Raw genomic sequence first — 24,066 nt, forward strand, 5'->3', positions numbered from 1 at the left:
AGCCACCCAGCGCCGGCCCCCGCGGCCCGCCCCGCCTCCTCCTCCCTCCCTAGACAAGCCGGGAGGGGGCAGCACTGCCGCCCACGCGAGCCGTCCTCTCTCCCGGTGTCAGCGGCTCGGCTCCGGGTCGCTGAGCTTGCGGAGAGGGGAAGGACCCAGTCCCCGCTCAGGAAGGGCTCAGCCTAGAGAGGGCGACAAGAAAAAGATTACTACTGTACTGTCCTGGCTGTGGCCTGTGGGAGCACAGAGGAAGCACCTAACCCCGACTGGCTGTGTATCGGGGAAGGCTGTGCAGCAGTTGGGAGATGATGCTGTAGTGCCTAAGACGACGGGCTTTGGAGTCAGGCAGGCCTGGATTTGAAATCCAGTTTCTTCACTTACTAGCTCCGGGTCTCTGGGCAAATTACCTTGCCTTTCTGACGTTAGTTTCCTGTTTAGAAAACGGGGATAACAGTAGTACCACCATCGAAGACACAGGCAAAGAATGCAAGACAAAATTGGTGTTAAGTTCCTATCATGGTACCTGACAAGTATGAAGTACTGAGAAAATCATGGAGCTAGGGAAAGAGGGAGGGAGCATTCCTGGCAAAGGGAACAGCTTGTGGAAAGGCCATAGGGCAAGAGGGCAGTGCCTAGGTCCTTGGGGAACTGCAGATAGTTCAGGGGTAAAAGTCGGATTTAGAAAGGTAAGCACTTTGCAGAAAGCCCTCCCCAACTTGGTCAGACTCCCCACTGCAGTATGTTGCCTCTCCTTTGTGGCACCTAACCATGGTTGTGTTAGCCTACAAATAAAGAGCCAAAATGAGTAGCAGGCGTTTATGTTGGGATCAAAGAATTGCAATTCCGGGAGCACAAATTCAGGTAGAAACCCAAATAGTGTTCCTCTAGGGAGTAAAAGTCAGGGGCTTAAAGGCAAAGAAGGGAGGTTGTATTACAAAGAATTTTAATTGGAGTTGGAGGCAGAAAGCTAGTCTTGGCTAAATATTGACTGACTATTGATTCTATCTTCAGAAAGTCCACAATCCTCAGTCTTTGTGATCAGGATGTACCTTCTCCTCCTGACTTCTCAAACAATTGCTTGTAAACAATTGCCATTTTAGCCCAATCCAAAGGTTTGGCCCAGTCCAAGGTCCAAGACAGCAAAGCAGTTTCTCTGGAAAGGCAGCTCCGACTCCATTTTAAAATGGCTCCACTAACATAAATTTTGACAGTTGTAATTTACTTATGATTCTAATTAATCTCTCCTCTGCTATTATAAGCTCTAGCAGGGCAGAGACTGTTGTCTACTTCTGCTCACCCCTCTTTGTACCCGCCAGTGCCTGACATACATATTAGAAGCTCAATAAATATTTACTGAATGAGTGGATGAATGGGGCCAGATCAGAACACATCTGTCACGTTAAGGACTAGACTTCAGGCTCAGGTGACTGTGAAACCACTGTAGAAGTTTAGAGAGGGGTGGCACTATCAGATTTGTTCTCAAGAAAGATCATTTAGGCTGCTCTATAGAGAAATGGAAACAGGGAGGTATGTTAGGAGGCTATGGTAATAATACAAGCAAGAGATGATGATGGCCTCACTCTAAGGGCAACAAAAATCAAGAAAAGTGGACTAAATTGGCAGTATTGGGTAACATTCCTTTCCTCTACTATACTTACATGCTCTCTCTTCAAGGTGGTAGTGTCTTGTTTCCTTTGAAATATTTATATGGAGAAACCTCTTACTGCACATTCCAATCACCCCTGTTCCTCAAGGAGATCTGATAATCTGTCAGCTTTGGTCCTCCTGGAGTTTAGTTCTTTAGCTATTTAACGTCTCTTGAAAGCAAACTTTTATCCTTTAGGCTCTTTTCTCAAAGTTGCAACGTAGGCCAGTCTCTGACAGGTAGATCTTATTCTGCGGAATTCAGGCTTACAAATTGGACATTGCTACATTCACTTCTACCCATTAAAGCTTTGAATGGGCCTTCATTTCATGAATTGTCTGCTTAACACATTAACTCTTTTGTCCTTCTTCAGCCCCTACTGGACTCTAAGGTCCTCGAAGAATAATGACTGTCTTTCTCTAGCCCTATCTATCTAATTGTGGCCCCTGGCACATATTAGACACTCAATAAGTATTTCTTGCATAACTTTTATTTCAACATTCACAGTTGAAAGCATTTCCATTCTGTAACAAAAATCTCCCCCTGCTTTCAAAAGTCCAATATACTCAATATAATTCAAGCTCTATCAGGGATGAAATGAAAAGGTTAATTTTCAGTCTGGGGTCTTCAAGCAATAGTTAATATTTTAAAAATCCCAAGGCAAATTACGTATTTGCCCACAAAAGGAATAAAAAGACTAGGGAAAATGTTAAGTTATTTGCTGTGGGCCAGAATTTTAGTACCTCAGTCTGGTTATGTTATGCCAATCAGAAGCAGGATTGGTGGTTATACATGTATGCGAATAGCTAAAAATAAAGAACTAATTATTATTTAATAAATGTAGTTTGGTAAACAAAAGATTTTAAAAAACAGTGCACAGCGGAGTAAAAAAGAGGATCCTAATGTTTAAAAAGCTGGAAACCACTGCATTAAATTACCTTCGAGTCTCTTTCAATATCCTGCTTATCCTTATAAACATCACTCTCACTGTACAGCACTGTAAATACATGTAAAGGAGATGAAAATAGGCTGTTTAGAATAAATTCCCAATTCCTCTCTTTTATAAAAATAGGATGCTAAAATGTTTCAGTTAGCTAAAGGTTTTGATTAGTTAGAATCTGGGATAACTCAAAATTTAAGTATCTTTAATTTTTAATTCAAGTGTATCACTGATAGCTATTTTGAATTCCTTTGGCTTCCCAAATATATTTAAAAGATATCCTCATGTAAAAAGATTATTAGGAGCCAGCCCTGATGGCCTAGCAGTTAAAGTTCGGCGTGCTCTGTTTCGGTGGCCCAGGTCTGGTTCCTGGGCACGGAATGACACCACTCCTCTGTCAGTAGCCATGCTGTGGCGGCCGCTCACATAGAAGAACTAGGAGGACCTACAACTAGAATATACAACTACATACTGGGGCTTTGGGGAATTAAAAAAAGATTATTAGTTTACGTGAGATTACTGAGGAGCTTAAACCTCTGAGGCAGGTGATGGGAGTAGGCAGGCTTCTGGAGCCCGGGGACCACATCATCCATAAGCAGCCAGCTGTCAGGGATGGTGTGGATGGGCTTCTCTACTTCAAGACATCCCACTACTGTTCAGGATGCCCCTCTGGGGGAAGCCATAGCCCCTAATGCTTTGAACTTTAACAGGTCATATTCTTCACACCAGCCACAAGACACCACTGTATCTTATATGTTGCTTGTAAATACTTCATCTTCTGTTTAAACAAAATTAAAGCTCCAGATGCCCTTTTATGTGTTAACAGTAAATTTCAGTTTTCTCATTTAAACCTCACAATTACACCATAAGGTACATTATTCTATCACCATTCTATTAATGAGGAAAATAAGGATCAGAGGGGTTACATAATTTGCTCCAGGTCCTGAAGCCAATATGTTGTACTGGGATTCAAACCCATGTCTCTGCTCCCTCCTCTACACCAGGTTGCCTCTCTTGAAACAGTTCATCAAACTAAAGGTTTCTATTAGACTCTTGGTTCCCCTTGGGATGCACTGCCACTGCCCACATCGCACTGACACACTTGCTTAAATGGCCCCAGGTGACTAGTGTTCTTGTGGTCAGGGTTTCTCAACCATGGCACTATTGACACTTGGGGCCAGATAATTCTTTGTTGTGGGGGGTGTTGTGTATTATAAAATATTTAGCAACATCCCTGGTTTGGAATATTTTCTTCCCAGTAGTGACAACCAAAATGTCTCTGGACATTGCCAGATATCCCCTGGGAGGCAAAGTCCCCCCAGCTGAGAACCACTGATCCCCGCCGTGCATCTCACAAGCTACTCCCACTGAGGAAAAATACGAGGTTAAACTTCTCTTTGCCTTAAATTGTCCCATTTAGTAACTTTCTTATCTGATGACTTGTGTAAGTTGATATACAATCTGCCAGTAGCTCAGAGTACAAGAAATATTTGATGATTGAGTTTGATTGCACAGACAGGCAGGGCCTAATTACCAATATTAGTTATCAGATTAAATGACGACTGAGCTCCCTTCAGAGTTCCATGTAGACTCTCCAATTCTCAAATAAGCTGTGCCCGATTACAAAGCCCTGGTTCAAACAAAACCACTCTCCCTAAAACCACCTGACCCTTCACAGTAGTTGCTTTCGTCTAATTTCCACCTATTCACGTCACCTGGCACTCAGTCTAACCCTATGCCCAACACTTACTGTCCTCCTGTCCCTTCCTCTTTCATCTCCTGATTCTACTAGTAGTCACTGCTCTTTCTCTGGGGACATCTCACTGGCTCTTGTGTCCTAGCCTTCAGATCCTGTTGTCAAGCCATTTCTACTACTTTTTGTTTCCTCTCAATTAGTGCATCATTCTAATTAGCACTATCACATATGCATAAGCATATTTTTATAAGGAAGACAAAAGAGGAGTATGTATAAAACATATCTATAGGGAAGAATTTATCCAAGAGAAACATTTAATCACCCTAAAGTACTTAAAGCAGATTTATACTTGTCACTGGACTAGTAGTCAAGATCAAAATGGCTCCTTCCATGAAGAATTTAGTTTTGGGCTTATTGCCAAAGTGATTTCTAATGATTTTACCAATGACAGAAGTCCCCTAAAACAGTCTCAAGTAATTATATCCTTGGGACCATACTCCAGTGTCAACTCTGTGGCAGAAAAAAGGTGATTATGTCCAAGAACTTTTCCACTTGATTACACTTATATGTTTCCCATCCTGCAGGACCCTTCCAGTGGTCTCCTACCTTCAAATGGTTTTCAACAATAAAAATCGTCTATAGTGCAATAAGATGTGGTCTCCATCAGGCTTTTCCTACATTCATTAGGTTTCTGTTACATATCAGAATAAGTCCTGTTTGAAGACTCACTCACATTCCCCAAGTTCCTTTCCAGTATGAAGTTTCTGATGTTTAAGAAGAGCTGTGCGCCCACAGAAGGCCTTCCCACAGTTACTACACTCAAAGGGTTTCTCTCCAGTGTGAATTCTCTGGTGATTAATAAGGTGTGAGTTCTGACTGAAGGCCTTCCCGCATTCAGGGCATTCATAGGGTTTCTCTCCAGTATGAACACGGCGGTGTTTAATAAGATCTGAGCTGCCCCTAAAAGATTTCCCACATTTATTGCATACATAAGGTTTTTCTCCACTATGAAGTCTATGATGTCTCATAAGGTCTGAGCTCTGGTTGAAAGTTTTCCCACATTCTCTACATTCATATGGTTTCTCTCCTGTATGAGTTACCTGATGTCTAACAAGGTCTGAGCTGCCTCGGAAAGTTCTACCACACTGATTACACTGATAAGCTTTCTCTTCTTGGTGAATTCTCTGCTCTTCTCTAAGCAACTCATCCTTGCTGAATGTTTCCTTACATCCTTCAAGTTTCTCTCCAGTATGCAGTCTCTGATGTTTGAGAAAAGCTGTGCGCCAGATGAAGAGTTTTCCACATTCCTTACATTCATAGGGTTTCTCACCACTGTGGATTCTCTGATGTTGAATAAGGAGTGAATGCTGCCGGAAGGCTTTCCCACATTCATTGCACTGATAGGGTTTCTCTCCAGTGTGAATTTTCTGATGTGTAACAAGGTGCGACCTCTGGCTAAAGGCTTTCCCACACTCACTACATTCATATGGTTTCTCTCCAGTATGAATTATCCAGTGCCGAATTAGATCTGAACTTCCCCGGAAAGTTTTTCCACACTCAGTACATTCATAAGGTTTTTCTTCCCTATGAATTTTCTGTTGTCTGATAACGTCCAAGTCAGAAGTGCATGCTTTTTCACATTCAAGTTCCTTTCCAGTATGTAGTCTCTGATGTTTAAGAAAAGCTGTGCGCCCACTGAAGGATTTCCCACATTGGCAACATTCATAGGGTTTCTCTCCACTGTGGAGTCTCTGGTGTTCAGTAAGGCGTGAACGCTGCCTGAAGGCCTTTTCACATTCACTACATTTGAAGGGTTTCTCTCCAGTATGAATTCTCTGATGGGTGACAAGGTGTGAACTCTGACTGAAGGTTTGTCCACATTCATAACATTCATAAGGTTTCTCTCCAGTGTGAATTCTGTGATGTATAATAAGATCTGAGCTTTGATTGAAGGCCTTGCCACATTCATTACATATATATGGCTTCCCTCCACTATGAATTCTCTGGTGTAGGACAAGGTTTGAGCTTCCCTTGAAGGCCTTTCCACACTCTTTACATTCATAGGGATTCTCGCCGCTATGAATTCTCTTATGTCTAACCAGGTTAGAGCTCTGATTGAAGTCTTTTCCACATACACAACATATATAAGGTTTCTTTCCAGTATGAATTCTCTGATGTATAATAAGATTTGAACTTTGATTAAAGTCTTTCCCACATTCATTACATACATATGGTTTCTTTCCTGTATGAATTCTCTGATGTATAATCAGATTTGAGCTCCGACTGAAAGTTTTTCCACATTCCTTACATTCATAGGTTTTCTTTATATTATCAGTTTTCAGATGTTCAGTTACTTCTGACTTCTCTTTGAAGCTCTCACCACAGTCTTCATATCTGTGGGATCTTTCTCCTGCAGAAAGTATTTTTTCTCTTTCATTACATCCATGGCCTCTCTCTCCTATAATGGCTGTCTTAGGGATGAGATTCACTTCCCTGATGCCTCTCTCTTGGGAAAGAGGATGTCTCACTGCATCTTCTAAGGGGTTTACCCAATGCCTCAATAATCTGTCCTCAGGATCACCAGTTTCAACTAACCCACATTCCTCAGAGATCTGTCTTTGGAGTCTTTCTGATTCAGCCTTTGCTGACTCTTTTTCTTCAGAAATTTCCATCTTTGACTTCCAATCCTTCATCTTATTCCTTGTCTCAGAATCTGAAATGATAAGCAGACCATTCTATAATTCCTAAAATACAAGTATCACCTCTTAACTATCCTGGGAAGTCTAAGAGGGAGGAACAAAGAACTAAGAAGAGGATTCTTACCTGCCAGGGCTGAGATTCAGACTTTTTTGAGAGATTGTGGCTACCACAGGAACACACACCCTATTGGTGGAGAAGAAACTTGCCAGGGTGCAGGCTGGAGCTGGTGTGTGGGAGTGGCCTACAGGGTGGTAGAAAAATTCACTGGAGGAGGTGGGCAGTCTGAAGCTGGTCCACAGGAAGTGGCCTGTCTGATGGGGTAGGAACTTGCTGGACCCTGTGGCTGGGCCAAAACAGGTTCATAGGAGGCAGCCCACTAAGGTGAGTGCCATCAGCCTCCCACAAGTTGATCTGCTGGCAGCCACACCAATAAATTAAAAAATAATAAAAATAAAATAAAATAAAAATAAAATAAAATAACTAACTAAATAAAATAAAATAACAGCATCCCAGCACCAAGAAGAGAAGTTCCTTCCTTTTTCCTATGGCCTTGCATTGTCCCTCCAGCATCCTCTATTGACAAAATCTAAATCTTGTGCCACCTGGCAAAGGAGAAATGGTCCAGATCCAATAACACAAGCAAAACAAAGTAGGGTAGATTTGAAGTTGAGGAGCAATAAACTAATAACTGGCACACTACTCATTCCTCCCAATATACCATGACAGTTAAACAAATCTGAAACTATGCCCTAGAATAAAAATGTTTGGGTGTCATTTTAATAGAATTCAATTCTCCCTTTCTCAAGCCTGACATTTTTGTTTTTGGTATTCTGGTGGAATTGAGTCCTTTTGTATGGCAATTTGGTGTCTTCCCGCAACTGGAAGACAAATGAGCTCATTGCTCTTGAGTGTCCATCAAATCCCTGACCTTGCCCAGTCACAGAAACACATTTCTGAGTTCCTTGAGAGAGTCATTTCACCTTGACCCTGGTCAAGTGGCTGGCCCTCTCCAGTCATTAATCTTTTTGCAATGAGTAAGAGGCAACACAGCAAAGTGATTAAGAGCGTGGACTCCTAATCAAACTGCCTGGTTTGAATCCTATTTCTATCACTTAGTGACTGTGTGACCTTTGACAAGTCACTGGAGCTCTCTGTGCCTCAGCTTCCTCATCTCTAAAATGGAGATAATAGGATTTACCTCATAGAGTTGTTATGAGAATTAAATATATGTAAATATATGTAAAATATTTACAACAATGCTTGGCGTTTAGAAGCACTATATAAGTGTCAGCTGCTGTTATTATTACTATTATTATTATTAATCTTTACCCTTTAAGTCCAAGAATCTTCATTAAATAATGTTTCCCTAGCACAAATCCAGGCTGGATTTCATTTAAATAACATTCAAATAAAATACCAGAAAGAATTGGTTTTGTCCTAGTTTTCTCTTAAAGTGCTTTTTTTGCGTTTGTTTGATATATATTGTTCAAAATTCAGAAACAGATTATTAAAAGATGGTAAAAGCATTTCTCAAAACCCACTGAAAACAATTAAAAGTATGACAAAGGAGGTAAACTCCATCTTCAAAAAGAGGGCCATATACAGACATCTCTCCAGTATCATATGCCTGAACGGCATATTCACTGGTCTTGTGATTAGAGTGAAGTGATCCAGAGGCGTGGTGGGGAGGGGTGGCACAGAGAAAGTGGGGACTGTCCCTGTAGAGATCTTGTTTGACATATCAGAGTGGCAGGGGAGAAGATGCTAAAGAAGAAACCATGCTGGAAGGTCATTTCTATTATCTTCCACTAGTTCTAGCTAAGGAACACTGACAGAGGTGACACAAGGTGAAGGGGGAGCAGATAGTGTGACTGTCAAAAAACCTGTGATCTAAAGGGCTTCTTCTTGTACCATCTCGATCTCTGGAAACCTGAAGGGAGACAAGCCTGTAGATTGATGAAACGGTGTTTGTGGCAGCAAATCTGTATGAAGGCTGTGAAGAGCCCCAGCTCACTTCCCTCTGCCTCTTCCCACAGACTCTTTAATAGAGAGCCTGCTCCATTCACTGCTGAGTAGTGCTAAGGTAACTTGGTAGGATGTGTGCCTGAAAATAGGTTGTTGTTTTAGGAAAGGAAGAAACATGAGTAACAGAGGGATTAGGAGCATACATCCCATCATCTCAAAGAAATTATAGACAAAATCACTCTTTAAATAAAAACTCAAAGATGAGCATCATGGCGGAGTGAGCTTTCCCGTGAATTCTTCCCCCACAAGATACAACAAAAGCAACAGCCACAGACCAACAATGGAATCCCAGACAGTGAAAACCTAGAGCGGAGGGATCCACACTGCCGCACATCTGAGAGCGGAACGTGCTGGGCCCCCGGAGGAAGTGGGGAGAGGTAAGGAGAACTCCGCTCCCTCCCCAACAGATCAGCGATCCCGGTCCGCGTGGCTCCCAGAGGGGGGGAGGGGCGGCCCTCGGCGGGAAAACTGTAGCTCTTCGGGCTCTCTCAGCCAGTGGGAAACTCCCGCACAGAGGACTCAGAGGAGCCACAGGGCTACCATCAACATCTGAGCACCCCAGAGAGCGGATAAAGAGGGGCAAACGAGAAGCCTCCCACGTCAGGGACCCAGAGGGCAAAAGAGAGAGCTCCCCCCTCCCCGCAACCCGGAGTCTGCAGCTCGACCAGACCTAGCGATCCGAGGCAGACCTGAACAAACTGGACTGGACCCGTGGATCGCAGTGGGAAAAAAAAACAAAACAAAACTGCGGATCGCAGCAGAAAAACTGGGGCAGAGCGCAGGGGGCTTAGACTACACAGCCCTTTACCACCAGACAGTGGCGGCAGGTGGAAATTGCAACCAGAGACTTCCAGGATGAGGAAAATCAAAACCAACACAGGAACCACAATACAAAAATATATGAAATCACCAGACCAGAAACAAAATGACAAGCACCCAGAAATCAACCCCGAAGACACAGAAATCCATAAACTAAATGACAGAGATTTCAAAATAGCTATCATAAAAACACTCAACGAAATACGAGACAACACAGACAAACAATTCAATGAGATTAGGAGTTTCTTCACAAAAGAGATTGAAATCATAAAGAAAAACCAATCAGTGCTGATGGAGATGAAGAACACAATGGAGGAGATAAAGGAGAATCTGGAATCTTTAAAGAACAGAGCTGACAATATGGAGGAAAGAATTAGTACTTTAGAGGATAGGAATACAGATATACTCCAGATGGAAGAAGAGAGAGAACTAAGACTAAAAAGAAATGAAGAAAGACTCCGAGAAATATCTGACTCTATTAGAAAATGTAACGTAAGAATTATAGGTATTCCTGAGGGAGAGGAGAGGGAAAGAGGAACAGAGAGCCTATTCAAGGAAATAATAGCTGAAAATTTCCCAAATCTGGGGAAGGACCAGGAAATACCAGTAAGCGAAGCCAACAGGACACCTATATATATTAACAGACAAAGGCCTTCACCACGACACCTAGTGGTAAGGCTAGCCAGGGTCAACGACAAAGAAACAATATTAAGGGCAGCTAGACAAAAACAAAAAATAACGTACAAAGGAACTCCCATCAGGCTCTCAGCGGATTTCTCAACAGAAACTTTTCAGGCTAGAAGAGACTGGAATGATATATTCAAAATACTAAAAGACAAAAACTTTCAGCCAAGAATACTCTATCCAGCAAAAATATCCTTCAAATATGATGGAGAAATAGTAACTCTCCCAGATAAACAAAAGCTAAGGGAGTTCATGGCCACGAGACCCCCACTACAAGAAATACTCAAGAAGGCCCTCAGGCCTGAAAAAAAGAAGAGAAAGGGAACACAAAGCTTGGAGTAAGGAGAAAAGTAGGTAGACAAAATCAGAGAAATAGTAGATCTTTACCGGAATAGGTTAGCAACCACTTAAATACTAAATTCAAAGATCAAAGGAAGAAATTCACCAAAAATAAATTTAACCTCATCACTGTAAACACACAGCCACAACACAAGATAGAATAAGGTATAACAAGAGCAACTTAGAAGGGGAAGAGGAAAGTGACTGAATTGACTTAGTATAAGGAAATAGGAGGCTATCAGATAATGGACTATCTCATACACAAGATTTTTTGCCCAAACCTCAAGGTAACCACTAAACAAATAATCAAAGCAAAACCACATATGATAAAAAAAGAGAAAACTAGAAGAATCATAAGACAGAACAACCAAACTGAATTGGCAGTCCAAAACAAATGGGACAAGAAACAAAGGAAATGCAAAAGAACCAGAAAATAAGTGACAAAACAGCAACATTCAGCCCTCATATTTCAATAATTACCCTAAATGTAAATGGATTGAACTCTCCAATCAAAAGATACAGAGCGGCAGGATGGATTAAAAAGCAAGACCCAACAATATGCTGCCTTCAGGAAACACATCTTAGCACTAAAGACAAGCACAGGCTCGGAGTGAAAGGATGGAAGACAATACTCCAAGCTAATGGCAAACAAAAGAAAGCAGGTGTTGCCATACTCATATCAGACAAAGCAGACTTCAAGATAAAACAGGTTAAGAAAGACAAAGAAGGGAAATATATAATGATAAAAGGGACACTCCATCAAGAAGACATATCACTTATAAATATATATGCACCCAACATAGGAGCACCAATGTACATAAAACAACTATTAACAAACCTAAAAGGAGAAATCAACAACAACACAATAATAGTAGGGATCTTAACCCCCCAGTTCCAGCAAAGGATAAATCATCCAGACAAAAAGTAAATAAAGAAATATTAGACTTAAATGAAAAACTGGACGAGATGGACCTAGTAGACATATACAGAGCACTCCACCCAAAAACAGCTGACTACACATTCTTCTCAAGCGCATGGAACATTCTCTAGGATAGACCATATGTTGGGAAACAAAGCAAGCCTCAATAAATTTAAGAAGATTGAAATCATAACAAGCATCTTTTCAGACCATAAGGCTATGAAACTGGAAATGAACCAGGAAAAAAAACTGGGAAAGTGACAAAAATGTGGAGATTAAACAACATGCTACTGAACAACCAATGGATCATTGATGAAATTAAAGGAGAAATCAAAAACTATCTGGAAACAAACGAAAATGATAACATGCCATATCAAACCATATGGGATGCAGCAAAAGCGGTCCTGAGAGGGAAACTCATAGCGATACAAGCCCACCTTAACAAACAAGAAAAAGCCCTAATAGGCAACCTTAAATTACACCTAACAGAATGGGAAAAAGAAGAACAAACAAAGCCCAAAGCCAGCAGAAGGAGAGAAATAATAAAAATCAGAGCAGAAATAAATGATATTGAGACCAAAAAAACAGTAGAAAGGATTAATGAAACAAAGAGTTGGTTCTTCGAGAAGATAAACAAGATAGACAAACCCTTAGCCAGGCTTACTAAGAAAAAAAGAGAAAAGGCTCAAGTAAATAAAATTAGAAATGAAAGAGGAGAAATTAGAACAGATACCATGGAAATACAGAGGATTATAAGAGAATACTATGAGAAATTATATGCCAACAAATTGGACAATCTAGAAGAAATGGATAAATTCTTAGACTTATACAACCTCCCAAAATTGAACCAAGAAGAAATGGAGAATCTGAATAGACCAATAACAAGGAAAGAGATTGAAATAGGAATCAAAAACCTCCCAAAAATAAAAGTCCAGGACCAGATGGCTTCTCCAGTGAATTTTACCAAACATTCAAAGAAGATTTAATACCCATCCTCCTCAAACTATTCCAAAAAATAGAGGAAGATGGAACACTTCCTGAATCATTCTATGAGGCCAACATCACCCTGATACCAAAACCAGACAAAGACAATACAAAGAAAGAAAATTACAGGCCAATATCGCTGATGAACATTGATGCAAAAATCCTCAACAAAATATTGGCAAACCGAATACAACAATATATTAAAAAGATCATACACCATGATCAAGTGGGATTTATACCAGAGATGCAGGGATGGTTCAACATCCACAAATCAATCAACGTGATACATCACATCAACAAAACAAAGAATAAAAACCACATGATCGTCTCAATAGACGCAGAGAAGGCATTTGATAAGATACAACATCCATTTATGATAAAAACTCTCAATAAAACGGGAATAGAAGGAAAGTACCTCAACATAATAAAGGCCATATATGACAAACCCACAGCTAACATCATACTCAACGGGGAAAGACTGAAAGCCATTCCTCTGAGAACAGGAACGAGGCAGGGCTGCCCACTCTCACCACTCCTGTTCAACATAGTACTGGAGGTTTTGGCCAGAGCAATTAGGCAAGAAAAAGGAATAAAAGGAATCCAAATAGGTAACGAAGAAGTGAAACTCTCACTATTTGCAGATGACATGATTGTATATATAGAAAACCCTAAAGAATCTGTTGGAAAACTGTTAGAAACAATCAACAACTACAGCAAAGTTGCAGGGTACAAAATCAATCTACAAAAATCAGTTGCATTTCTATATGCTAATAATGAACTAACAGAAAGAGAGCTCAAAAAGATAATACCATTTACAATTGCATCAAAAAGAATAAAATACCTAGGAATAAATCTTACCAAGGAGGTGAAGGACCTATACAATGAGAACTACAAGACATTATTGAGGGAAATCCACGATGACATAAAGAAATGGAAAGATATCCCACGCACGTGGATTGGAAGAATAAACATAGTTAAAATGTCTATATTACCTAAAGCAATCTACAGATTCAATGCAATCCCAATCAGAATCCCAATGACATTCTTCACAGAAATAGAAAAAAGAATACTAAAATTTATATGGGGCAACAAAAGACCCCGAATAGCTAAAGAAATCCTAAAGAAAAAGAACAAAGCAGGAGGCATCACAATTCCTGACTTCAAAACATACTACAAAGCAATAGTAATCAAAACAGCATGGTACTGGTACAAAAACAGACACACAGATCAATGGAACAGAATTGAAAGCCCAGAAATAAAACCACACATATACGGACAGCTAATTTTCGACAAAGGTGCTAAGAACATGCAATGGAGAAAGGAAAGTCTCTTCAATAAATGGTGTTGGGAAAACTGGACAGCCACATGCAAAAGAATGAAAGTGGACCATGTGCTATCGCCATTCACAAAAATTAACTCAAAATGGATCAAAGACCTGAAGGTGAGACCTGAAACTATAAAACTCATAGAAGAAAATATAGGCAACACACTATTTGACATTGGTTTTAAAGGAATCTTTTCGGATGACATGCCTACCCAGACTAGGGAAACTAAAGAAAAAAATAAGTGGGACTTTATCAGATTAAAGAGCTTTTATAAGACAAATGAAACCAGAATCAAGATGAACAACCAACCAACCAGCTGGGAGAGAATATTTGCAAAACATACATCTGACAAGGGGTTGATCTCCATAATATATAAAGAACTCACACAATTGAACAACAAAAAAACAAACAACCCGATCAAAAAATGGGCAGAGGAAATGAACAGACACTTCTTCAAGGAAGATATACAGATGGCCAATAGGCACATGAAAAGATGCTCAACATCACTAATCATCAGGGAAATGCAAATCAAAACAACACTAAGATACCACCTCACGCCCGTTAGAATGGCTATAATCACCAAGACAAAAACAACAAATGTTGGAGAGGATGTGGAGAAACAGGAACCCTCATACACAGCTGGTGGGAATGCAAATTGGTGCAGCCTCTATGGAAAACGGTATGGAGATTCCTCAAAGAATTAAAAATAGAGATGCCCTATGATCCAGCCATCCCACTACTGGGAATCTATCCAACACACCTGAAATCAACAATCCAAAGAGGCTTATGCACCCCTATGTTCATTGCAGCATTATTCACCATAGCCAAGAAGTGGAAGCAACCTAAGTGTCCCTCGACTGACGATTGGATTAAGAAAATGTGGTATATATATACAATGGAATACTACTCAGCCATAAAAAAAGACAAAATCATCCCATTTGCAACAACATGGATGGGCCTGGAGCATATTATGTTAAGTGAAATAAGCCAGAAAGAGAAAGACAAACACTGCATGATCTCACTCATATGTGGAATATAAACCAACACATGGACAGAGAAAAATGGACTGTGGTTACCAGGGCAGTGGGGGTGGGGGGTGGGCACAAGGGGTGAAGGGAGTCATATATGTGGTGATGGACAAACAAAAATGTACAACCCAAAATTTCACAATGTTAGAAACCATTAAAACATCAATAAAAAAAAAAAAAAAAAAAAAAAACCTCAAAGATGAGATACAAGGGTTCAAAATAGATTATAAAACAATAAAAAGGTTATAAAACAGTAAAAAGAAGTAAGAAGTAATTTGGCAGAGCTGAGGAAAGAAACGGAAGGGAAAACTAAAAGCATAATGTAGAAGAAATTGACCTAAGAAACAACAAAAATAATCAGAGGCATGATGAGGCCTGGAGAAATCACACAGAATGAGATGGATAAAACTATCATTATAGAGAAGACCAGCAACAATAGAAAGATATTCAAATACATATAACTAATGTTCCTAAAGAAGAGAAAAGAACGAACAGAAGGAAAAAAACATTCAAATATATAACAGTAGAAAATGTTGTTGAAATAAAGACTTGACTATTGGCAGGGTACACTGTAGTCCACAAAAAGTTGATATAGAAGAGTCAACACCAAGATATGTCCTGGTGAAGTAACTAAATTTCAGGAACTGAACAAATGGGCATCTAGGCAGAGAAACAAGTAATGTGCAAGAGAGAACTTCAGGTCGACTTTACACTTCTCCACAGGCACACTTCATGCCAGAATAGAGTGATGCCTACAAAGTTCTGAAAAGAAACAAAATGCGATCCGATCATTTTTTACCCAGTAAAGTGTGCTCTCATCTCAAAAGCAAAAGGCAAACATTCTTAAGTAGGTAAAAATTCAGGGAATACGGCACCCAGAAGCCCTTTCTGAAAAGAACTACTGGACAGTGAGATATAGCTGATGAAGAAATGAATTAAAACAAACATTCAGGAACTGAGAGGACACTGTAAAAGAATGGATGGTGAGCATCGAATCAATTTAAATGTAGAACCGAGATTAAACAATTGGAAATTACTTTTGTAGAATAGAAAGTAAATGCTTTAAACCATGACAATGTAAAAATAATTATATTCATAAAAATTGCACTATGAGGAAGAGAGGTGTTGGGAGTAAGTATAAACTGTGCTAATTTACCTGTCTTTTGTGACAGGGAATCAATAGATACCTTAATCTAAAGTAGAAATGTATAATTTAAAAAAAGGACTCCAAACCCTTAATGTGTTTCATAATTATTTTTTCATAATTTTAGAGGAAGTAGCTTTTAAAATTAGAAACACTTTTTCCATAACATTTTTGTTAATCACAAAAATACTATATGCTTTTTATAGGAAAACCAAGAACAGAGAAAAGCACAGAGAAGAAAATAAGTACTCATCATCCCGCGATCCTGCCACCCAAAGATGGCCACTGCCAATGCTTTGTTGTTCTCCCAGTCTTATTTCTGGCATATGTTTTTTCTGATACAAAAATGGGATCATACTATACATGCCCTTTTTGTCTTCTTTGCCCTACTTGGGATATTGGAGCTGGACCTTGAAACATTTCTCCTTAGTCAGCTAGCTTTGTCAATAGAGGGCGCTACAGGAACACCGTAAGCCACACAAAGAAAGGGATTTTTCTTCTGGTGCCTGAGTGTTTTGTTTTTTGGTGGGGCCACCAAATCATCTGGTAGGCTTGATGTCTTCTGGTGGACCAGCTCTGGCCCGCCCATACCCTCCAGTGAGTTTTTCTACCATTCATCAGGCCTTTCCTATGGACTACCTCCCACCTGCCTACACCTTTCAGTAAATTTCTCTGCTATTGGGCAGGCCATGCTTACAGACCAGCTCTGGCCTATGCCCTCTGACAAGTTTCTTCACCACCAGCAGGTTGTTGTTCCTTTGGCAGCCACAACCTTTCCAAAAAAGTCTGAATCTCAGCTTTGGGGTGGGGGAGTCCTCTTCTAAATTCTTGGTTCTTTCTCTTAGTCCTAGTGGTAAGGCTGCTTCCTGCATTATCTATTTCTATATTCCTTAGAGTTCTCTTTTAAGCCTTTCAGTAGTTAGCTACCTTTCACTAGTTAAAGATTCTGTATAGCAAATGTCCCTTGTTTAAATTACTGGTATAGTTTTTATCTTCTGACTGGATCCTGACTGATATGGATACATAGTATCATTTCATTTTATTTATTTATTTTTTTAATTTTATTTATTTATTTATTTATTTTTCCCCGAAAGCCCCAGTAGATAGTTGTATGTCATTGCTGCACATCCTTCTAGTTGCTGTATGTGGGACGTGGCCTCAGCATGGCCGGAGAAGCAGTGCGTTGGTGCGTGCCCGGGATCCGAACCCGGGCCGCCAGCAGCAGAGCGCACGCACTTAACCGCTAAGACACGGGGCCGGCCCGTATCATTTCATTCTAGATCTAGAACAAAGTGAATACCATACAAGAAAAGTAACAAGGGGCATAGAAAGGGGAAACAAAAAATTGTTTGGAAATAGTGATAAAAGGACTCCTCTCTATAAGAATCATTAGGATCAGCCTTTGCCACCGGCATGGGTGTGGTGAAGTAGCCCGTCCTCAGCCCCACATAGCTCTCTCTGCAGAGATGGGTGGCCACACTGCTCAAATTTCTCATCCAATTCCATAGGTGAAAGGAATAGGGAGTAATTGAAGGAAATCTTCCCCTTAGAGGATGTCCGGAGCAGAAGGGTACAGACACAGGTTTGATCAGAGATGAGTTCTCCTCTACAGTCCAATCCAGCTGCACTCATAGTTTCTGGGAAATGGGCATCAGTGTTTCACCTCATCCACTGATTTGTTTACCTAACACACATTAACTGAGCACCCACTACACTCCAGACATTGTACTAGGTATTGCGAATACAAAAGTGAACATAAGATATGGTCCCTGCCCTCAAGGAACTTACAGTTTAATGGTGGGGAGATAAATGTGTAAATGGATAATAACAAGATAATGTGACCAGCGCTCCATAAGGTAAGCACTGTCTACTATGGGAAAACCTAGAATCAACAGAACATGGTGACTGATGTGGGGGAAGAAAAGAGTCAAGAGTGACTTTCAGTTTTCTGACTTGGGCAATGGGTGGGATATGGCGCTGTTTATGAAAACAGAGGTCAGAGGAGGAAGAGGAGGTTCTGAGGGTAGGTTTTGAAGATCTGAAGATGAGTTGACTTTTGGTTATCTACTGATTTCCAACAGGACTAGAGAGACAGAGATAGTGCAAGCTCAGGGAGAGTCGAGGAACTGTCGATTCCCAAGTCCACAGATTAGCCCAGACATCCTTCAACAAAGAGCAGAAGCATCCTGCCTCCAAGAGTCAAAGCCACTGGGAATCCTTAATCCTCCAATTCCACTGAGCTCTTTAAAAACTTTTCTTGGTTTTTGTTTTTCAAGGAGAACTCAAGAGTGTATGGATTCTAAGTTAGAGGAGAGAGCCCTTACCCAGTGAGACCAGCTCTGTCTCCTCTAGCATCTCTTCCTTGCAGAGACTCCACTGGGTGCAGACCCAGTGCCCAGCATCCCTCTGTGATTCATTCACAGCCACATCCTGCAGCATCTTGAATTCCTGAAATAGAAGCTCCTGCTCAATAACTACCTAATAAAGAGTCAGTAGCAGATACCCATACCTTGCCTACTCCATACCTTGCCTTCTCTTTTTAAATCTCTACCACTTCCCGCATTACCCTGGGTCTCAGGAGATAATCTTGCCCCTTGCTTTAAAAACGTGTGAGACCGTGCGGTAAAAATCATCTCACATTGCCCTGTCTTTTCAATGACTCTTCATCTTTACTGTATTTCTTACATTCTCTAGCATTTATTTGCTCTGTAACGGAGCCCTGCTATGGGCTCAGCACCGTGCTAGGTGGTTAGAATACAACCATGAGGAGGGCAGAGTCCCTGTCCTTGAGGAGCCTGTGGTGGCCGCTACAGACAATGTCAATTAAATGGGTTAATTAGCGCACAAGAAGGGCAAGCATGGGGTACTGTGGGACCGCACAGGCAGAGCACAACCTTGGGAGACGGGTGAGGAAACTTCCTGAAGGAGGTAGCTTCTAAGGTGAGGCCTGAAAGACAATTTGAGATAACTAGACGAAAAGAAAAAGGAAGGGCTTTCAGACCGAGGCTATCATATGTACAGAGCCAGGAGGTGAGAGAAGCTATGATGCGCTCACACATGCACCAAATGACGGAGCCCAGAGTACAAGACAGTAAAAGATGAGGCTGGTGAAGTACTGGTCGAATCATGGAGGCCTTGTATACCAGCTAAGAAGCTTGGACTATCTCCCGAAGGCAATGGGAGCCACTGAAGGGGTCAAAGCAGAACGACATAATTAGATTTATCTTTTAAAAAGACTGTTCTTGCTTTATAGAGAATGGACTGGAGGGTGCATGGCTGAAGGCTGGGATATCAGTTAGGACACTATAGCAGTAGTCTGTGTTGGAGACAGCGAGGGCCTAAATGAGCTACTGGCAGAGAAGTGGATTGAGTCAATATACTGAAGAAGCAAAAACAGGCAGAATTGGTGCTACCCTAGATGGGGGGGGGGGTGAGGAAAAGAGAAGGCATTATGGATGACATCCAAGTTTCTAACTTGATCAACTGCCCAAGTTGGGTAGCTGTAGTGAAAGAGTGGGGGTGAGGGAAAGGCAGTGGTGAATTCCCTTTCAGACACGTTATATGTGAGGTACCTGTGGGGTATCCAGGAGGAAATGTCCAGGAAGCCAATGGATCAACGGGTCAGGAGCCCAGGAGGAAAATCTAGAATGGAGACACAGATTTTGGAATCATCAGCAGTAACGAAAGCAGAAAAGTGACACTGGTGATACAGGTTGGAGACAGCTTGGAGGCCTGAACAGAACACGGGCTTTGGAAACAAGCAGGACCAAGTTAGAATCTTGGCTTCTCAATCTCCCTCAACCACCTTTTCCTCAAATGCAAAACAGAAATAATACCACTTATTCCAAAGTGTCATTGTACAGATCAACCCCCCCACCCCCATATATAGAAAGACACACACTACTACAGTGTAAGCATCTCTAGAATGTAAGCCCCATGGGCGTGGGGGTCTTTGTCTGTTTTGCTCAGTAATTGGAACAGTAGCTGGAACACAGTGGGCACTCAATAAAAAATTGTTGAATAAATGAATAGTAGGTTAACTCTCTTCCCTCTTTCCTTGACTAAATAATCCCTGAAACTCTCTTCTCCCTTGGCTTCTTTAATGCATGATATTCCAATCACTCCACTTCTTTATCGACCTTTTCAGCTTTCGCCTCCTATTAAACGTTACTAAGGTTCAGCCCCCAGTCCTCTCTTTATATTCAACATCTCAATGACCATATCACCTCTGGCTTCAATTATCACCTTTGTCTGGAATGAATCATAAATCTAAAACTCCTATTCTTCACCCACATTTTAGTCTACGTTCACAATGCATCTTTGGTTCAACGTCTTGCTGACAGTCAAGACGAATCAAATGAATAAAAATGAACTCATCATTTTTGCTTCTAACCTTATCCCCTTCTTACTACCCATTTCTGCCCTTAGTGAGTCAGAGCCTGTGGGGGAGGGGCCCGGCAACTGTGCTTCCCAAGCTCCCCAGGTGACTCTCAGGTATGCTACAATTTGAGAAACCCTGCTCTAGTCATCTTGAATTCCTCCCTCTCTATCTCTCTATCTATACCAACTACCTCACTCTGCAAACTGCTCCAACCCCGTCTTAATCCAGCACCTTCTCATCTCATCCTTAGATTCCTGTAAAATCTCTAAATATGCTTTCTGGCTCCAATCCATGCTGATACACTGTCATACGAAATCATTTTCTAAAACACTGCTTTTTTTTTTTTTTAATTATTTATTTTTCCCCCAAAGCCCCAGTAGATAGTTGTATGTCATAGTTGCACATCCTTCTAGTTGTTGTACGTGGGACGCGGCCTCAGCATGGCCGGAGAAGCGGTGCAGCTGGTGTGCGCCCGGGATCCGAACCCCGGGCCGCCAGCAGCGGAGCGCGCGCACTTAACCACTAAGCCACGGGGCCGGCCCTAAAACACTGCTTTCACTGACATCAATGATCAAAAGTTTACCATGAATTTTCTATCACCTATTAATGGAAATAATAGCTTCTTTTTGACTTACAGAGCTGCATTAGTATCCCAGGGCTGCTGTCACAAAGTACCACAAATTGGGTGGCTTAAAACCACAGAAATTTATTCTCTCACAGGTCCGGAGGCTAGAAGTCTGAAATGAAGGTATTGGCAGGGTTGCTTCCTTCTGCAGGCTCTAAAGGAAAACTTCCACGCCTCTCTCCTAGCTTCTGGTGAGAGCTGGCAATCCTTGTGTTCCTTGCTTTGTAGATGCATCACTCCAATCTCTGCGCCCATCTTCACATGATATTCTCCCTGTGTCTGTGTCTTCATATGACCATCTTCTTATAAGGACACCAGTCATATTGAATTAGGGCCCATTCTACTCCAGGATGACCTCATCTTAACTAATTATATCTGACCCTGTTTGCAGATAAGGTCATATCTTGAGGTACTAGGGATTAGGACCTCAACCTATCTTTTTGGGGGGACACAATTCAACCCATGACAATAGCACTACTCGATGATTCACCTAAGAGCAAATCTATGCTCTTGTATCCTCCCTAACTTTCCCATCTACTGTGCTTCTCTCCATTCTGTCCCTTTGCCCATGACTCTCCTGTGTGATGGCCTTCCGGCTTTCCTCCATCTAATCTGGAATCAAGAACTCAAATGGCAAGCCAGCTCTGATGGCCTAGTGGTTAAAGTTCAGCACTCTCACCGGTTCAGGGGGCCGGATTCGCTTCCCAGTCGCAGAACCACACCACCTGTCTGTCACTTGCCATGCTGTGGCGGCCACTCACATAGAACTAGAAGGACCTACAACTAGGATATACAACCATGCACAGGGGCTTTGGGGAGGGAAAAAAAGAGGAAGATTGGCAACAGATGTTAGCTCAGGGTGAATCTTTCCCTGCAAAAAACAAACAAAGACACAAAAGCATTAAAAAAAAAAAAGAACTCAAATGGCTGCAAGAGCCCAGGCAGTTAATCAGGAGTGAAGCAAACTAGGTGATAAATGACAACCGATACTTTGTTTCAGTGTCACCGAGACAACGAAGAATAGTTGGGACTGAGGATCTGGAAATTTTATGCTGAGTCTAAAGTGGGCTGCTACTTTCCTGCTAATTGCACCATGCAGGCAGGTGGGCCCCGTTTGGCCACATCATCTGATTTTTGAAGAGATGCTGAAAATCTAGATTTTGTGTGAGTGGATGTGAAAGAAATTTCCTGATTTGAAAATCTTGGCCATTAATTCAAATAAAAACAAACAGCATAAGCCAAGAATGTGTCTACAGCCCAATCTGGCCCAAGGGCGATCATTTTCAACCCCTGACTTACACAAATACTTCTCACCTCAGTTAGTACCTCTAACCATTTCCATCCTTTTAAATTCATATTCATGTGCATGCATTAGGTGATGCTAAACAGACAGAGTCCCTGCCTAGAGTCCCTGGAAGACAGACACACACACACACAACAAGGTAATAAGTGCTTATGAATTAGATACTAAATAAGCACTAGCTAAATAAGCTAAAAAAGATGAAACGCTTAAAGATGGAGGTAGGGAGGTGGCGATCCTGGAAGGCTTCCCAAAGGAAATGACTTTTGAAGTTACTCCTAAAACGACATGGCAGGCGGACCTTTACAAAAAGAGACGAGCCTAAATCTCTCCCTCCTCTGAACTCCAACAGTCAAAATATTTTAGATCAAGTATTAGAACATGCCTGAACCGTACAGTTCATTCCTGTGGTTCGGTCTAGTCTCCCCCACCGGCTGTCACTAACTCCTGGAGCATGGAAACCAGATCTTACACTTCAAGTTACATCTACAAACGCGCCTGGGTCAGCGGCGGTCAGGGAATAGGGTCCATTTATGCCTGAGGGTCGATTCTGGGCCTGGGGGAGATGCAGTTTGCGGTACCCAAGGAGGGAAGTGGAGCAGACAAGACTTGGGGACGCGGCAGCGGGAGGGTCGTGGGAGGGGTACGCCGAGACCCAAAAGAGGGCCAAAGGCACAGAAAGCCCGGCCCCGCGCACCACGCGCCTTCGTGCCCGAGGCCCCAGCCTCCCCCCACTCAGAGAAATGAGGGGTCCGGGGGCCTGCCTCCGAAGATCTGCTCGCCACCCCGCTTCCCTGAGGCACTCAGGCGCCGGGGCCCCCAGCTCTGCGAACGCAGCGGGGTCTCACCTCCAGGCCACCCCCAGCCTCCCGCTCGACCGGGGACCCCTCCACGGCCGCCATCGCGCAGCCTGCTCCTCATTCGCGCGCGGCGCCACCACCTCGGACACCGCGCCCGCGGCCGCCAGCCACTTCCGGCCTGCTCCCCAAACCCGCCATACCCCCGCCACCGCCCCGCCGCCGGGCCCCGGCTGAGCCTGCCAATCCGCGCGCGCGCCCAGGCCGCCTGCCACCGGCTCAGGTCTCTGCCCTGCGCAGACTCGGCCGGCTGCGCCGTCCCTCGGTCTCGCGTGAGTCGACTGCCCGACGGTGCCGCGCCGCGCAGCTTGGTGCACCTGCCGCGCAGCGCTACGTGAGCGAGGCTACCACCGAGACGCGGAGGCCTCCGGGGGGCCTAGACTTGCCTAAGGCCGGGTTGTGGCCTGTTGCTCCGTGTGGGCGACCCCGTCAAATGATTTTACATTTTTGTTCTGACTTTTTAATCTTTCTCTTTTTTTCCCCTGTAGGGCTTTGTGGTCTCATTCATTGATGCCTTCTATTTGCAGTGCCCTGTCAAAGGCTTGGCGATACAGAGAGAAACAAGGATAGCGTAATGTTTAAAAGGGCAAGTTCTAAAGTGAGAAAGTCAGACGCTCGAAGTCAGAATCGCTGACCCACCGCTTACGGGCTGTGT

At 42.4% G+C, this 24,066-nt stretch overlaps 1 protein-coding gene across 3 annotated transcripts; it reads right to left on the reverse strand.

Moving 5' to 3' along the window:
- Positions 1-79: 79 nt before the first annotated feature.
- Positions 80-23,396, reverse strand: LOC101390836 (uncharacterized). Of its 3 annotated transcripts, XM_087440583.1 has the most exons (4): positions 21,265-23,396; positions 19,821-19,890; positions 18,573-18,696; positions 81-6,994 (listed from the first exon to the last, which is right to left on the reverse strand). In XM_087440583.1, the coding sequence occupies exons 3-4, from the start codon at positions 18,685-18,687 to the stop codon at positions 5,007-5,009; spliced, it is 2,103 nt and encodes a 700-aa protein (XP_087296709.1). In that variant the 5' UTR covers positions 18,688-18,696; positions 19,821-19,890; positions 21,265-23,396; the 3' UTR covers positions 81-5,006. The 3 variants fall into 3 exon arrangements, with proteins under 3 accessions (XP_087296710.1, XP_087296711.1, XP_087296709.1); XM_087440584.1 differs by lacking the exon at positions 18,573-18,696 and having other exon boundaries at positions 80-6,994; XM_087440585.1 differs by lacking the exons at positions 18,573-18,696; positions 19,821-19,890; positions 21,265-23,396 and adding an exon at positions 7,105-7,405 and having other exon boundaries at positions 80-6,994.
- Positions 23,397-24,066: the final 670 nt, after the last annotated feature.

Source organism: Ceratotherium simum, chromosome 16 (assembly GCF_057802395.1).
Source record: "Ceratotherium simum simum isolate JZ-2026a chromosome 16, ASM5780239v1, whole genome shotgun sequence".
NCBI lineage: Eukaryota > Metazoa > Chordata > Mammalia > Perissodactyla > Rhinocerotidae > Ceratotherium > Ceratotherium simum.

What these genes read in the sequence shown, in the direction of transcription:
- LOC101390836 (XM_087440583.1), bottom strand. Translation starts at nt 18,687, where the DNA reads ATGCTGCAGGATGTGGCTGTGAATGAATCACAGAGGGATGCTGGGCAC. An exon ending in GACAGAGCTGGTCTCACTGG is followed by an intron (nt 6,995 to 18,572) that starts GTAAGGGCTCTC and finishes TTATCATTTCAG; the next exon opens with ATTCTGAGACAAGGAATAAG.